Consider the following 18,499-nt stretch of genomic DNA (forward strand, 5'->3'; position numbering starts at 1 on the left):
CCTCTATGCGCCTTGCAAGGAGATGTGCATCTAGCTTGCCTATAAATCCTAGAACGGTGGATTCCGCAATAACCTCCTCTGGGAGGGCATTTCAGGTGTCCACCACTTGTTGCGTGAAGCAGAACTTCCTGATATTTGTCCTGGACTTGTCCCCCCTTAGCTTCAGTCCATGTCCTCTTGTCTGTGTCACACTGGACACTGCAAATAATTTTTTTTCCTGTTCTATTTTGTCGATTCCTTTCAGTATTTTGAAAGTCTCAATCATATCCCCTCGCAGTCTCATTTTTTTCAAGGGAGAACAATCCCAGTCTCTTAAGTCGTTCCTCGTATTCCAAGTTCTCCATACCTTTTATTAGCTTTGTTGCTCGTCTCTGCACCTTCTCCAGCAGTTTTATAGCCTTCTTTAGGTTGGGAGACCAATGTTGGACACAGTATTCCAAGTGTGGTCTGACCATTGCTCTATAAAGCGGCATTATAACTTTCTCCAATCTACTCGTGATTCCCTTCTTTATCATGCCTAACATTCTATTTGCTTTTTTTGCTGCTGCAGCGCATTGTGCCTACGGCTTCAGGGTCCTATCTATCAGTACACCCAGGTCCTTTTCTTGTTCGCTCTTGCCCAGAGTTGCACCTGACATTCTATACTCATGTTCTTTGTTCTTTCTACCTAAATGCATTACTTTGCACTTTTCCACATTAAACTTCATCTGCCATTACTCTGCCCATTTCTCAAACTGGCACAAGTCACTCTGGAGTTCCTCGCTATCCTTCTGCGATCTGATTGCCCGGCATAGCTTTGTGTCGTCTGCAAACTTGATCTCACTGGATGTTCCTTCTTCCAAGTCATTGATGAAAATATTAAATAAGATGGGCCCAAGTACCGAGCCCTGGGGCACACCACTAGTCACTTTCTCCCAGTCTGAGAACTTCCCATTTATGCCCACTCTCTGCTTTCTGTTCTCCAGCCATTTGCCTATCCATCTTAGTCTATCTCCCTCTATTCCATGGCTTTGTAGTTTCCTGAGAAGTCTCTCATGTGGAACCTTTCTGGAAGTCCAAGTATATTATGTCCACCATCAATTTGTTTGTTCATGATCTCAAAAAATTGAAGTAAATTTGTCAAACATGATTTCCCTTTCCTGAAGCCATGTTGACTGGCTCTCATCAGGTCGTGTGTATCCAAGTGCCGAACTATGCTATCTTTAATCAATGCTTCAACCATCTTTCCAGGGACAGACATAAGACTCACAGGTCTGTAGTTGCCCGGTTCTCCTCTTGATCCTTTTTGAAAATTGGCGTGACGTTCGCTATCTTCCAGTCGTCCGGTATCTATCCAGTTCTAATTGACAGGTTGGCAAGTTTTTGCAATAGAAACATAGAAATTGACGGCAGAATAGGGCCATAGCCCATCGAGTCTGCCCATACCAATGACCCACTCCCTGATTCTTACTCCCCTATAGATCCCACATGAATATCCCATTTTCTCTTAAAATCTGACACGCTGTTGGCCTCAATCACCTGCTGAGGCAGCTCGTTCCAATGATCGACCACCCTTTCGGTGAAGAAGTACTTCCTAGCATCACCTTGAAATTTCCCTCCCTTGATTTTCAGCGAGTGTCCTCTGGTTACCGTGGGCCCTGTAAGACTGAAGATATCATCTTTCACCTCTATACGCCCATGATATATTTAAAGGTCTCAATCATGTCCCCCCTCTCTCTTCGCTCCTCCAGTGAGTACATCCGCAGTTTTTTTAACCTTTCTTCATACGTGAGATCCCTGAGCCCCAAGACCATCCTGGTAGCCATTCGCTGAACCGACTCAACTCTCAACACATCTTTCCGGTAGTGTGGTCTCCAGAATTGAACACAATACTCGAGATGAGGTCTTACCATGGATCTGTACAGTGGCATTATGACTTCAGGTTTTCTGCTGACAAAACCCCTACGGATGCAGCCCATCATTTGTCTTGCTTTGGACGAAGCCTTCTCCACATGATTGGCAGCCTTCATATCATTGCTAATGATCACTCCTAAATCACGTTCCACCGTGGTCCTGGACAAGGTTTCACCATTTAGTGTGTAAGTTCTGTGTGGATTTTTTTTGCCTAGGTGCATTACTTTACATTTTTTAGCATTGAAGCCTAACTGCCAAGTTGATGACCACTGTTCCATCTGCCGTAGGTCCTGCGTCATAAAGTCAGGCACACTGCTTTTGTCTACTATGTTGCATAGTTTGGCGTCGTCAGCAAACAGTGATACTTTTCCTCTAAGCCCTTGGGTCAAATCTCCTATGAATAAATTGAATAGAATCGGCCCTAAGACGGAGCCCTGAGGTACTCCACTCGTCACTGCTGACGTTTTGGAGGGGGTACCGTTTACCATCACCCTTTGAAGCCTAACATCTACCCAATCCCTTACCCATTTAGTGAATGTATCCCCTAATCCCATCGATTTTAGTTTGTTCAACAGCCTGCGGTGTGGAACGCTATCAAAAGCTTTGCTGAAGTCCAAATATATCACGTCCAGGGACTCCCCGGCATCCAGATGACTGGTCACCCAGTCAAAGAAGTCAATCAGATTAGATTGTCAGGACCTTCCCCTGGTAAATCCGTGTTGGTGTGGATCACGTAAATTTTCTTTGTCTAGAATTTTGTCAAGTTTCTGTTTGATCAGTGTTTCCATGAGTTTGCACACTATGGATGTAAGACTCACCGGTCTCTGGTTTCAACCTTCATTTCTTTTAAGACTCTCGGGTGAATTCCATCCGGTCCAGGGGATTTGTCACTTTTAAGATCGTCGATCTGGTAGTATATCTGGTCCAAGTCCACTTCTACTATGGTGAGGCTGTCCTCTATTACTCCTTTGAACACTTTCACCGCTTCTGGTATTGTTGCGGTATCCTCCTTTGTAAAGACAGATGTAAAGAAGGAATTTAGTCTGTCTGCAATTTGTTTGTCTTCCTTGATCTACCCTTTTTTTCCCTGGTCATCCAGCGGTCCCACCACCTCTTTTGTGGGTTGTGAGTAGATGTAATCTTTTGTAAACCGCATAGATCTGCAAGATTATGTGGTCTAGAAGTTGATTTTTATGTTGTGAGACACTACTCTCCCTTTCAATTTCCAAAGGTAAGAGGGTTAAAATATACCAAAATGTTCACTTCCACTCTAGCCTATGAAGCTGCCAAACTCTGGAGAACTTTGCCAGATCAGATCAGTTCAATGAGTGAATTCTGGCCCCTCTACGAATCTTTCTCAAAACAATACGAAGAAACGGACCAAATCATGACCTCCTGGATCAAAGACAGCACAAACATCTTAAACGAAATCACCCCCTTAAAAACACGCAGAATTAGATCTCCAATCCAGGACGGTTGGTTTGACTCGGAGTTACTACAGGCAAAAAGAGACCTTAGAAGATCAGAAAGACAATGGATTAAATCTGGTGCCCAAGAACACAGAGCAACATGGAGACTTAGAGGGGAGTGTGTGGCGCAGTGGTTAAAGCTACAGCCTCAGCACCCTGAGGTTGGGGATTCAAACCCACGCTGCTCCTTGTGACCCTGGGCAAGTCACTTAATCCCCCCATTGCCCCAGGTACATTAGATAGATTGTGAGCCTGCCGGGACAGATAGGGAAAAATGCTTGAGTACCTGAATAAATTAATGTAAACCGTTCTGAGCTCTCTTGGGAGAACGGTATAGAAAATTGAATAAATAAATAAACTAAAAAAATACAAAAACCTCACCAAGGACAAACGAAAAAATTTCTATGCCCACAAAATCGGAAATGTTACAAACAACAGCAGCAACCTTTTCAAACTGGTCAACGACCTCTACAACCTCGAAACTCTCACCGACACCTACGTCGACGATTCCACATTAACCACTAACACCCTCGCAGACTTCTTTAACTCAAAGATACAAAAACTAAGATCATCGATAACTGTCCCAGCCAACCCCCCAAACTCGGACAGGCCCAAACCAGACCCAGGATCCAGAACAGACCTAAGCTGGAATCGATTCACAATTATCGACTGGCCAACCTTCAACAAATATTTTAACAAATATTCCAACTCCTTCTGCAGACTGGATACCTGCCCCCCCCAACATTATGAAAACTGCTCCAATCCATTTTAAAGCCAATATGTTGGCCTGGGTAAACCTCTTACTAACCACTGGCAGTTCCCCAGCAGAACAAGGCCACATTTCAATAACTCCTATCATAAAAAACAAGAATGAACCACCCAACACCCCGTCCAACTACAGACCAATCGCAAGCATCCCGCTATTCACCAAAATAGCAGAAGGGGTGGTAAACGCCGAACTAACCACATACCTAGAAAAATTTGATATCCTAAATGACAATCAATCAGGCTTTCGTTCCAATCACAGCACCAAAACCATCATAGCCTCCCTCCTAGACCACATACACACACTCTTCAGCCGGGGATCCAGTGCCCTGATTTTACAACTGGACCTGAGCAGTGCTTTTGATCTAGTCGAACACGACATTCTCCTAGACTGCCTTGCCTACATTGGCATCTCCGGCCAGGTCCTCAACTGGTTCAACGGGTTCATACGGGTATTTAAAAACGACTCCCTCTCCTACTCCTGGGTAAACTCCTGCGGTGTGCCTCAGGGCTCCCCCCTGTCCCCCACCCTATTCAATATCTACCTCACCTCCCTAGGAAACCTCCTGCAAAACCTCAAGCTAAAATTCTTTATCTACGCAGATGACATTACCATAATCATCCCTCTAACCAGTTTCACTCAAGAGCTCCTCAACTCCCTCACAAGCATACTTAACCAGATAGAACTCTGGATGCTATCCTATAGACTAAAACTAAACCCAGACAAAACAAAATTCTTCCTAGCAACCCCCAAAAACAAAATCAAAGACACCACAATTCAAGTAAAAGGATCCATTTTCCCCCTCGAACAAACCTTAAAAATACTAGGAGTAACACTAGACAAACATCTATCCCTTGATATCACAGTCAGGAAAAGTATCTTGATACTATGGAAACTCCGCACCATAAAAAAATACTTCGACGACACTTCATTCCGCCTCTTAGTACAATCCTCCATCCTCAGCATATTGGACTACTGCAACATCATTTACTTAAGCACCACAAAGAAAACCATCAGGAGACTTAGGATGATCCAGAACACTGCTGTCCGCCTCATATTCGGCCTGAAAAAATGGGACCACATCACCCCCTTCTACCACAAACTCCACTGGCTCCCACTAGAATCCAGAATCATATTCAAATTCTCCTATTTTTGCTACAAAACAATATTTGTTTTATCCCCAAGCTACATCACCCCTCACTTCACCCTAAACCACAACTATAAGAACTCCCGCAAAATTCAACTCTTCGCCTTCCCCTCCCTAAAACTATGCCACTCAAAAAAATTCCTTGACAAAACCTATGCCTTCCAAGCCGCCAAACTAAACCCTTTGGCTGGCCCAAATGGTCCTCAAAGCCCACAACTACGTCGACTTCAGAAAAACACTTAAAACCCACCTATTCCGAGACCAAGACCCTTAAAGACCCATAATGCCCCTTCTTCATTCCTCCTCCTCCCTCCTACCAAAACTTCTCCCCCCCTGTCTCCCTCCTCTCCCCCCTTCTTCCTCCTTACTGTTCACAATTCTATGATCAATTTGGAATGTAACCACTTGTAACTACTTTCTCCTTACTATTCGCAACTCTATCATCAATTTTGGTATGTACCCACTCGTTACTTCGTTCTCCTTGCTGTTCGCAACTCTGTGATCAACTTGGCATGTAACCTCTTGTAATTTGTTCTAACCAATGTGAATCGCCCAGAACGCTTCTGGGTATGGCAGTATACAAAAATAAAGTTATTGTTATTATTATTATAAGAGCTTTAAAAAGGCTTTGCAAACTTTGAAAAAGTTGTAATTGTTTGAAATGGTTTTATTGTATTGATTATTGTCGTAGTTAACCGCTTTGAAGTTCTTTTGAGGTATTGCCATATACAAATAAAAATGGCATTGCATCTGTTTAGACTGATTCGTCACTGTTGGCTAGTAATGATTTAGCACAGGTGTCCTCGCTGTATCAATGTCAGATTAGTAAAGAGCAAGCTGTTTCTTCCAGCATAGGTATTCCTCAGTCGGGGATTTAGCTGTGTTGTATAAGACTTTTTTCAGTCTGTCTAGAATTGACACTTGCATGCTACCTGAAGTAGTGTTTATGGGATGTAAACTTTTAGATGATTCGACGTTCTCATCTAATTATATGGCATGATTCTTATTTAGAGAGCAAATGGAAAGCTCTGTCACTGTTTTTGCACATTTTTCCCAGGTAAAGTGCTTGGAACTAGTAGCGATTGAATTCTAACTTTCTTTGAAGCTATTCCAAGTTTCATTCCTAAAGTTAGTTTTGGCATCTAAAATAGTTTTGCCCAGTTTGGGCCCTTTTTCTAAAGCTTAGCGTGTGCCAATGGACATGCTGCACACCCCATTTTATACCTACTGTATGGGCCACAGGGGCACACACACTACATCTAAACAACTGCTAAGAAGCAAAGCTGCGTTCTTTAGTCAGTAAAAGGGCAATGAAGTTTTACTTACAGAACACGAAAACAAAGCAAGTGACTTTTGATTTGGTGTTGGTAAGATAGCATTATGCTTTTACCTCTAGGTGAATCCTTGGCTGGTCTCGTGGGCTCTGACCGGTGATAAGAGTCCTGTTCCCTAAGCTTTTCTTTGCTCTCGTCTGGGGTGTTTTTGAGAGATCTCTCAGGATCACTATGCTAACTTTTGCATGTTTGTTTTATTTTTGCAGATACACAGCCACAGCAGAACACAAATCCTTTTGGACGCTACTGAGTTAGGACCCAGGCAGCGCATCATTGGAAAGACCTCGTGGTGCTTAACATGAGATAGACCCATATTGGGTTAGGCCTTGCTCCTTTGCTGTCTTACTGCAGGTGCAGATCTCGTCATGGATTCAGGCATTAGACTACAGCTCTTGCAAGAGCGCAGAAACTCTTCTTTTGCAGAAGAGTGTTTTTTATCCCTATTTCAGAACCTTGTATGTGATTCTGTGATTTCTCCTTGGCTTCATCCTTTAATAAGTTTTAGTATTTTTGTTATTCTGATGATTAAGCACTGTAAGATTTTGTACTTATTTATACTTGATACAACCATGTATAAAAATCTTCTCAGAGCAATACAGAGAGACTACTTTGCAAAAAGAATATTTCAGTTCATGTATTTACATTTCATGCAGGGTTTTGCAAAATATGTGAGTCTCTTCTTTCCCTACTTTCCAGTGTTGGAAGTTCTCAAGTTTCAAGTTTTATTTCAATTGCTCTCTTGCCTATGGGAGGGGACCTTCGAGGCAGTTTACAATCTAGGTTAAATAAAACATATAAGAATGGAGCGGTTGTACAAAGACATGAATATGAGGAAAAGGGGGTTAGTACAGAAGGGATTCCTGAGGATTTGGGCAGGCTGGGCTCATGCTCTCCCTGCTAGTGATATAAACTGCAAATAAGCAGTTCCCTAAAATGTTCTCTCTCTCCCTGTGGATCCCCTGCCATGCACTCTTCCTGCCTCCCTACCAGTTCCCCGTGAGTGCTGGATACATTGCCTTTTAGGGGACTGTCACTGGAAGTCTTACAGAAGATGATGAGAAAAATGCTTCTGGTGCTGAATCAACAGTTAAGTCCAAAAATGGTGGTTTGAGTCCACTAATGAATTCTGCTTTTGCGAGCATAAGTAAAGGGATATTGGATAAGTTCTGAAAGATCTATCTAGTTGCAATGCATGCCACAACACAGAAGTGGATAAGGAGAGAAATCCAAAGCATAGACTACGTTAGTCATCTATAGGTTATCTCTGGATTGAATTATCTTTCATTGATCCAAAACCCCCCAAAGGCTTTTATTTCTATTTTTTTTTTTTTTATATAACTCTTGAAATGTTTTTAAGAAAAATTATCCTTAACAAAAAATTGACCAATTAATTTATCTATAAATGAAGTGCAATTAATGACACATCATGTCGATTTAACCTGAAAGCAGCAAATTTTGTGCTACCAGGCACCAAGGGGTCCTTTTTATTAAGGTGCGCTAAATGCTAAGACATCCATTATATTCCTATGGGCACCTTAATAAAAGGACCCCTGAATTAGTCCCACTACTACTGATTAAATGCTGCAAGAATATATGTATTTAAGCAATGTGGTGTAGCAACAAAAACCAAAACTTTTGATCTTAGATGAATAAACACTTTTCTTTTTCGAATTACCAACTGTGAAATCAGTAGTAGTGATGAGGCTCAAGAGCCAAGACCTCCGACGAGTCCCGTTTCACCCAAATAGGCTTTATCAAAGCCAGTGCCAATCACGTTAGCAGTCTTCCTTTTCAAACATCATTGTGCGTTATTAATTGCGCCTAATTTATACATAGATTAATTGGTCCATTTTTGGTAAGGATAACTGATATACTCTGAGGGATCTAGCCCCAATGGACAGAATGTTGTCTCTTCCATGTATTCCCCGGGTGGCCCATAAGTTTGCTATTTCCTTGTGGTTGTGGCCAGATATTGGAACAGAGCAGCAGTATCCTCTCTTGATGGTGAAATTGGACTTCTGGACGATTTGTTTTGTTTCACCAACTATGGGAGGAAAAGCGATGGTCTCCCTTTGGGGGCCCTATTGTTCTCTTCTTTATATATGGGAGTGGGCAGGAGGGGTTGTATTTGTTTCTCTTTCTGCAGGGGGGTGGACGATTGGTGTTCTTATCTGTAAGAATCTATGATTAGCCCTGGCCTTTCCTATCTAGGGAATGGGTTTGAGGCCTGCTCATGCTCTGTTTTGTTATTCATATAAAAAGAAAGAAAAATTTAATAAAAAGAATATAATAGAAAGAAAAGCCTTTGGGGGGGTTTGGATCAATGAGAGATAATTCCACAGAGTCTATGCTTTGGATTTCTCTCCTTATCCACTTATGTCTTGTGGCATGCATTCTAACTAGATGGACCTTCGAGTTGTGAATTGTATTTTTGGTCTATATACATTTTTAGCTTTTGATATTCATGAGTTCTGAAAGACCCACAAATCAGTGTATGTACTAGATGCAGTTTCACAAGGAAAATATTTGGGGCATATAAAGGGGATTCTGTCTGTACTAAGTTCACAAATAGGCAGAAACAGAAGGGATGATGGTGGACAAAGAACATACAACTTACAACAACAATTTGTTATTTCTGTAGCGCTACCAGGTGCATGCAGTGCTGTACATTGTACACGCAAGAGACGGTCCCTGCTCAGAAGAGCTTACAATCTAATTATAACAGACACTCAAGACAAAAGGGGAATCCGAACGTAGTAGTGCTCCTATAGGGAATTAGAGGGGGGTCTGATGAGGTACAATCGCATAGGACAAAGGAGAGTCTGTACTTAGTGCTGGGGGCTGGAGAGGTGGTGGGGGACTATAGAGGGGATGGCAGACAGATAGGCTTAGGATTTAAACACAGCTTCAAATAAGGGGCTCTCAGCCAGAGATGGAGCCTGATGTAACAAGCCAGAAATCCGTCTTGAATTCAGTGTGCACGTTAGCAGTTAGCGCACGCTAAAACACATAGCTGTTTCAGGCATCCAAATATCTTCTTAGGTTGCTCCTGTGACACTACATTCCAGAGCTGCTTTTCAATTGGTCTATTTAGGGAAGTAAATAATTGTTTCTCTCCTATCCCCCCTCATGCATCTTTGTCTGTTCCATAATGATAGATGATGAAGATCACTTGAGTAGCCTCCCTCTGGACTGACTCCATTATGTTTATTTCCTTTGAAAGATGTGGTTTCCATCTTCCAGAATCATACACAGTACCCCAACTGAGGTCTAACCTTTGGCTTAAACAGAGACACTATTACCTTCCTTTTTCAGCTCTCCATCCCTCCCTCTATGTATGAAAACATTGTCTTGGTTTGTTGTGTTGCCTTTTCTACCTTAACATCTGATATGATCACCCAGCCCAGATCCTCGCAGTGAAGAAATCTTCAAAAGTGCTAGGCTGCATCCTGGACGACACAGTCACGATGGAACTCCATGTCTCTAGCCTCAGGAAAAAAGACCATCTTCTCCATGCGCCAACTAGAACTCATTAAGCCAAACTTTCATCAACATCATTTTGCGCAGATCGTCCAGTTGATGATAATGCCTTAGCTGGACTACTGCAACTCGGCCTACATGGGAATCAATACCACGTTAGTTCACAAACTATAGCTCATACAGAACACAGTGGTTAGACTAATCTTCAACCGAAAGAAATATGACTCGATCTTAGCCTTCTTCAAACAACTGCACTGACTACCAATCTCATTGCAGATCCTCCTCAAAATATCTTACATCACGTAATCTCAACCAATCCCCTTACCCAGCTATTTTCAATGGCCTGGTCCACCTCTAAGAGAATCATAGACATAATTCAATTAGGTCTGTCTTCTACAAAAAATCTCCACTACAGGCGAATGTTCCACTCCATGTTTACCTTCATGGGCGTAAAAGTTTGGAACGACATACCAGAAATGATAAAAAAAAAGATACTAATCACACGTCATTCCGGAAGAAGCTGAAAACCCTCTTATTCGACCACTGAATCAACACATCTCTCCTTGAATTGAATCTAACCTCATCATGTTCTGGATGCATCAGACTACTACCTGTCAACAGAGCCTTTCCCGCTCCCCTACTTTCCCTACCCTCTAACAAGGCCTCCTTTGCAAGTTCCCCCCTCCCCATCCCTTTAACCCTTTCTGTAAGTCACCTAAAACCTAAATAGGTATGAGCGACACACAAAGATTAGATTAGGTCCTACTCTTTTTTCGTGCACAGAAGGGCTTCATTCCCTTTCTATACCTTATTCTTAAGTTTTTGCAGCTCAGATGTATCACCCTGCATTTTTTAACATTAATTCTTAGTTGTCAAAGTCTAAATAACCTAGTTCTCAAGACCCACCAAGCCAGTCAGGGTTTCAGGAGAAATACAATGACATACATGAGAGAAATTTCCATGCACTACCTTCATGCTGTGTGAATGTATTTGTTTATTAATTTATTGCCCGCCCTTATCCAGGGCAAGTTACATGTTAACATACAAAATAAAATGTAACATTTATCGTACAAAACACTATAACAACTACATACATACATATAAAATCCGATTGCATAATTTGATGCATAATCTAATCTTCTATTTGTGCGTCAGTATTCTGAAAACCTGACTGCTTAGGTATGACCTGAGGACTGAGTTGAGAAGCCCTGCTCTAGATTCGGCACCCTGAAAGGTGTAGATAACGAGGAAGAATCTAGAATCAGTCTACCCAGTTGCAGAGCAAACCTAGAACTGACTCCTGTGGCTGCCATTTCCCAGTATCTTACTCATACTCCGCAGATTTTTTAATCCAGGCAAGACCTTGCAGAAATTGATGTAAAGCACATTCAGCGCATTCGTATAGTCTTCTACTAGAACCAGTGGCAAGTTTATTTCTATTTTAGGTGAAGCAGCAAACAGAGAATCCCTTTTCTCCCTAATCTTAACTAAAAGCCTGCATAGAACAAGCAAATGGGATTTTGCATAGGCCATAGAAATATGACGGCAGATAAAGCCAAATGGCCCATTTAGTCGGCCTATCTGCAGCATCAGGGCCAGATTTAGATGAAAAGAGGCCCTAGGCTCTTCCACTTATGAGGACCTTTCACCTCCCATTTTTAAGTTTGTAAATTACATGAGAGATAAAAAAATACATCATTACTATGATATATATCAATATGTTAAATGAAACATGTTGTTATTGGTACTAACCTTTATAAAAAATGTGACACGGAGAATAAATAAAAAAAAGTCGAAAACACTTATTTGGACATTTATTCTCAGCACCATATATAGTACTTGTAACAATAACTAATCAAACATAACACACAACATTGCCCCTTCCTATGTCCATAGTGCCCCCAGTGCGTCCTTCTTCACCTCACCCCCCCTCCGTTGCCCTCCTGCCTCCCATCCCCCTTCCATTGAACACCCCCCATGCCATCCTGCCTGCCTGCCTTCCATTAAACCCCCCCACTCCCCCTCCGATGCCAGCCTGCCTGCCTCCCATCCCCCTTCCACTGAAACCCCCCACCCCGATGCCAGTCTGGGCCACCCTGTCCTGACGGATCCATGTTTTGCCTCTCTCCCCGTGGGGCTGGGTTTTGCCCAGCTGTTTCCGGACTAATGTGTTTCCCTTCCCAATCCTCCTCCCAGGGCGAGAAAAAGAAAGGGAGAAGCTGAGTCGTCTCCTTATTTTTGGTTCAGTGTTTTAGTGTTCACTGTTTTTAGAATAGTGTACTTTTAATTTTGCTAACAATTTGAATGTAGGCCCCTCTTGATCTTGAGGCCCTAGGCTGAAGCCTAGTTAGCCTATAGGAAAATCCGGCCCTGCACAGCATCCACTATCTCCTTCGCTCCTTAATAGATCCAGTGTGCCTGTTTCATGCTTTAATTCAGATGCTTCTTCTGGGAGACTGTTCCACGCATCTACCAACCTTTCTGTAAAAAAAAGGATTTTCTTAGATTACTCCTGAGCCTATCACTGAACCTCATTCTATACCTTCTCACTCTGGAGTTTCCTTTCAACTGAAAGAGATTCACCTCATATATGTATGCCACATAGGTATTTAAACGTCTATCACAGTGTATCACAAACTATGCCACACAAGATTTCAAGAATAAGAGCATAAGAATTGCAGCTGCTGGGTCAGACCAGTGGTTCATCATACCCAGCAGTCCGCTCACGTGCCCTGATTGAGTCTAGTCTTACCTGCGTACATTGCAATTCAGCAGGAACTTGTCTAACCTTGTCTTGAATCCCTGGAGGGTGCTTTCCCCTATAACAGCCTCCGGAAGAGTGTTCCAGATTGCTACCACTCTCTGGGTGAAGAAGATCTTTCTTATGTTTGTATGGAATCTATCCCCTTTTAACCTTATAGAGTGCCCTCTCGTTCTCTCTGCCTTGGAGAGGGTGAACAACCTGTCTATCTACTAAGTCTATTCCCTTCATTATCTTGAATGTTTCAACCATGTCCCCTCTCAGTCTCCTCTTTTCAAGGGAGAAGAGGCCCAATTTCTCTAATCTCTCACTGTACGGCAACTCCTCCAGCCCCTTAACCATTTTAGTCGCTCTTCTCCGGACCCTTTTGAGTAGTACTGTGTCAATCTTCACGAACGGCGACCAGTGCTGGACACAGTATTCCAGGTGGGGGCATACTGTGGCCCGGTACAACGGCATGATAACCTTCTCCAATCTGTTTGTGATCCCCTTCTTAATCATTCCTAGCATTCTGTTCATCCTTTTTGCCAACACCGCACATTGCGCGGACAGCTTCATTGACTTGTCTACCAGTACTCCAAAGTCTCTTTCCTGGGGGGTCTCTCCAAATACCGCACCGGACATCCTGTATTCGTGTATAAGATTTTTGTTACCAACATGCATCACTTTACACTTATCCACATTAAACCTCATTTGCCATATCGCAGCCCATTTAACAAGCATGTTTATGTCACGTTGTAGGTCTTCACTATCTTTCTGTGTCTTCACTACTCTGAATAACTTCGTATCGTCTGCAAATTTAATCACCTCGCTCATCGTACCAATGAGGCGCTGGAGAGAAGTGCCTGTGCTGGCTGACTGTCTATAGGACGTGCCTTACAGCGAGAGGCACATCCTATAGACAGTCAACCACTGCCAGCATCTCTCCTCACCTCTTCTTTTTCTGCAACCCCCACTGGAGGCTCAGGGCCCCATCTGGAGAGCCTCCACACATGCACATACGCCAATGGGATAACTTCTGCACACTTCCAGGTGCTCTCGAGCTGCAGCCATCAGTTTAGTGTGCCGTGGCTCGCAAAGTTTGTGAGACACTGATCTATCATATCTCTTCTCTCCTGCCTTTCCTCCAAAGTATACATATTGAGATCCTTAAGTCTGTCCCCATACACCTTATGACGAAGACCATGCACCATTTTAGTATCCTTCCTCTGGACCGACTCCATCCTTTTTATATCTTTTGAAGGTGCACCATCCGGGGTCCCACCAGTTGTTTGCGCATGTGAGTTTGCCCCCTCAGAGCACAGTGCCACCTGTGAAGTATTGTACACAATATTCTAAATGAGGTCTTACCACTCTTATACAGGGGCATTAATACCTCTTTTTTCCTACTAGCCATCTCTCCCTATGCACCCTAGCATCCTTCTAGCTTTCGCCATTACCTTTTCAACTTGTTTGGCCACCTTAAGATCATCACATACAATCACACCCAAGCCCCGCTTTTCTGTCGTGCACATAAGTTCTTTATCCTCTAAACTTTACCGTTCTTTTGGGTTTTTGCAGCCCAAATGCATGACTTTGCATTTCTTAACATTAAATTTTAGCTGCCAAATTTCAGACCATTCTTCAAGCTTCGCCAAATCTTTCTTCATGTTATTCACACCATCCTGGGTGTCTACTCTATTGCAGATTTTGGTAACATCCGCAAAGAGGCAAATCTTACCAGTCATCCCTTCAGCTTACAAAAATGCTAAAAAGAACAGGCCTAAGAACTGAAAGGCACACCACAGGTAACATCCCCTTCCTTCAAGCGATCTCCATTGACCACTATCCTCTATCATCTTCCACTCAACTCAGTTTATTTATTAGACATCTATGTGAAACACTGTCAAAGGCTTTGCTAAAATCTAAATACACTCCTCCCTCCGTATTCGCAGGGGTTAGGGCCGGAGCCAGCCCACGAATATGGAATATTCACGAATAACTTTTGGGACCACTCTAACCCACCCCTGCCTCCCTCCTGCGTCCCGGACCTTCCCCAGACCTTACCTGGTGGTCTAGTGGTGACACGGGGCAGGATTGATCTTCCTACACTCCTGCCCTGTGCAGAGCCATCATCAAAATTGCTTCCATAAGTTCAAGTTGTAGTCTCAAGACTACAACGGAAACTCACAGCAGCCGTTATGATTATGGCTCTGCACGGAGCATGAGCATAGGAAGATCAATCCTGCCCCGTATCACCGCTAGACCACCAGGTAATGTCTGAAGAAGGTCCGGGATGCAGCGTTTCTGTTGTTAAAAAACAATGGGGGGGTCAAAGCAAAAATCCCAAATAACCGAATCCGCGGGTATTGAAACCATGGATATGGAGGGAGAAATGTATACCACATCTAGCGCACTCCCTTTATCCAATTCTCTTGTCACCCAGTCAAAGAAATTGATCAGATTGTCTGACAAGACCTACATCCAGTGAATCCATGTTGCCTCGGGTCCTGTAATCCACGATTCCAGAAACATCACCATTCTCTGTTTTAAAAGTATTTCCATTATCCGCCCTTCTCAAGTCTTCCAGTACCACTCCCGATTCTAGAGAAGCATTGAAAAGGTCAGCAAACGGAGCCGCCAGAACTTCCCTAAGATCTTTCTGGCCTCATTGTTTTGTCCACCTTCAGTTTAGCTTACTCCTCAACAAACAGAATCCTTTGAAAATCGATCAGGGTCTACCACACCTCCATCCCTACTTGTGTTCATCTTCTGCCATCCCACTTCCATTGCTTCAGCTGTCAACACCAAACAGAAATATTTGTTAAGCAATTCAGGCTTATTATGATCTGTTTCTACATATTCCTCCCCTTCACCTTTGAGTCTTACATGAGAAGAGGGTCAGGATATTCACAGTTTCATTAAAGGAGGCTTTGGGGAAGTGGTTTAGGCAGGAGCATGTGTATTTGTTGGTATGTACTCTTGGAGTGTTCCTTAAAAACATTCAAGTGCAGCAAAAGATCCCATCTTTTGAGGCTTTATTTACCTAGGTGAGGGAGAGCATCTACATATGTAGGTGTCCATCTCACATTGCACATGCATATTTGCCAGTCTGCTGAATTTTACAAAGCTGCACATACAAAAGGAGGCAATTGAGGAGGCAGGTGAAATTATTTTTTTAATTCATTTCTGAGTTGGTGTTATTAGCACAACTGCCCTCTGAATCACTCATGTTGACCCCATGTTCACTGGGCCATCCTCAGCACATACAAAAGACATCGTGTAAATTTTAAAAAAATATTTGTAATACAAAAGGCATCTCAGTCTTTGAACCAATGGTTATTCACCTCTAATCACAAGTTGTGTAGAAGGCAGCATCTACATTTTTCATCTCCGCCTTCTGTATCACTGGGCTGTGCTGTAGCTTCAATACCAATTGGTGGGTAGGGAGTCCTGAAGCCAATGATTCAGGATGCACTTCTTCCCCACAATATAGCCCTTGCAGATAAGTAGGCTATCGCCTGCAGAAAACCCTCTCAGATAGCCCTTAGCCAAAAAATAATCCCTTCAACCTGCGAGGGGAGAGTATAGCCCACCAGGGTCTGCAAATAACAACGGACCTCCAGCCAAAAGGTAGCAATAGCTGCACATGTAAGAACATAAGAACATAAGCAGTGCCTCCGCCGGGTCAGACCATAGGTCCATCCTGCCCGGCAGTCCGCTCCCGCGGCGGCCCAAACAGGTCACGACCTGTCTGAATCACCAGAAGGGGCTCCCTTGCCACCTTGGTTTCTCATTGAAGTTCTATCTTCCCATCGAAGTCCTAACCCTCTGGTCTTGCACATGCACGACCTGGTTGGGTTTCTATACTTATTACCTGGTTAGCTTTCTATACTTGTGTTACATCCCAGCTCCTCCCTCAGTATCCCACGATCCCTTTATCCCTCAGGAATCCGTCCAATCCCTGTTTGAATCCCTGTACCGTACTCTGCCTGATCACTTCCTCCGGTAGCGCATTCCAAGTGTCCACGACCCTTTGGGTGAAAAAAAACTTCCTTGCATTTGTTTTGAACCTATCTCCCTTCAGTTTCTCCGAATGCCCCCTCATACTTGTTGTCCCCTTCAGTCTGAAGAATCTGTCCCTATCCACCCTCTCTATGCCCCTCATGATCTTGAAGGTCTCTATCATATCTCCCCTGAGCCTCCTTTTTTCCAGAGAGAAGAGCCCCAGCCTATCCAACCTCTCGGCGTATGGGCAGTGTTCCAGCCCTTTTACCAGTTTCGTTGCTCTCCTTTGGACTCTCTCAAGTACCACCATGTCCTTCTTGAGGTGCAGCGACCAATACTGAACGCAGTATTCCAGATGTGGACGCACCATCGCTCGATACAATGGCATGATGACTTCCCGCGTCCTGGTTGTTATGCCCCTCTTTATGATGCCCAGCATCCTGTTGGCTTTTTTCGAGGCTGCTGCGCACTGTGCAGATGGCTTCAGTGATGCATCCACCAGCACACCCAAGTCTCTCTCAAGTCTGCTGTCTCCCAACAATGCCCCCCCCCCAATTTGTAGTTGAACAACGGGTTCTTTTTCCCTATATGCATGACCTTGCATTTTTCCACGTTAAAGCGCATTTGCCATTTGTTTGCCCAGTCTTCCAGCTTGTCCAGGTCCCTTTGCAGGTCCTCACACTCCTCCCTGGACCTAACTCTGCCGCACAGTTTGGTATCGTCTGCAAATTTTATAACCTCGCACTTTGCCTCCTTTTCCAGGTCATTGATAAATATGTTGAAGAGTAACGGCCCCAGCACCGATCCCTGTGGCACACCGCTTGTGACTCCCCATCAGTCAGAATATTGGCCCTTCACTCCGACCCTCTGCAGTCTACCCGACAACCAGTGCTTGATCCATCTGTGCACATCCCCTCCCACCCCGTGGTTCCACAGCTTCCTAAGCAGCCTTTCATGTGGCACCTTGTCGAAAGCCTTTTGAAAATCGAGATAAATGATGTCTATGGGTTCCCCATTGTCCACCCGACTGCTTATTCCCTCAAAGAAGTACAGAAGGTTCGTTAGGCACGACCTTCCCTTACAGAATCCGTGCTGGCTTGTTCTCAGTAGGCCATTCCTCTCGATGTGCTCGCAAATGCCGTCCTTGATCATAGCTTCCACCATCTTCCCTATAATTGAAGTCAGGCTCACCAGCCTGTAGTTCCCGGGGTCACCCCTCGATCCCTTCTTGAAGATAGGTGTGACATTCGCCAATTTCCAGTCCTCTGGTACCTCACCAGTTTTCAAGGATAGGTTGCAAACATGCTGGATTGTGCCCGCTATTTCTTGTCTTAGTTCCTTCAGAACCCTTGGGTGGATCCTGTCCGGGCCCGGTGATTTACCGCATTTTAACCTGTCTATCTGTTTGAGGACATCCTCCTTACTTACCTCTATGTGCTCCAATTTTTCGGCCTGTTCCCCACTCATGAGCTCCTCTGAGTCCGGTATATTAGATGTGTCTTCGCTCGTGAAAACCGACGAGAAGAACGTGTTCAACCTCTCAGCTACCTCTTTATCCTCCTTAATCACTCCCTTCCTATCCCCATCGTCCAACGGCCCCACCTCCTCTCTCGCTGGTCGCTTCCCCTTTACGTAACTGAAGAATGCCTTGAAGTTTTTCGC

The 18,499-nt window shown here is 43.8% G+C and overlaps 1 protein-coding gene across 1 annotated transcript in view; it reads left to right on the forward strand.

Moving 5' to 3' along the window:
* MED12 (mediator complex subunit 12) overlaps positions 1–7,622 on the forward strand; it is a 708,291-nt gene extending 700,669 nt beyond the window's left edge. Inside the window, exon 44 of the mRNA XM_033943934.1 lies at positions 6,816–7,622. Coding sequence (XP_033799825.1) covers positions 6,816–6,859 — 44 coding nt within the window. The 3' untranslated portion in view covers positions 6,860–7,622. The remainder of the gene's footprint in view (positions 1–6,815) is intronic.
* The last annotated feature ends 10,877 nt before the right edge of the window (positions 7,623–18,499 follow it).

Source organism: Geotrypetes seraphini, chromosome 5 (genome assembly GCF_902459505.1).
Source record: "Geotrypetes seraphini chromosome 5, aGeoSer1.1, whole genome shotgun sequence".
NCBI classification, from domain to species: Eukaryota; Metazoa; Chordata; class Amphibia; order Gymnophiona; family Dermophiidae; genus Geotrypetes; species Geotrypetes seraphini.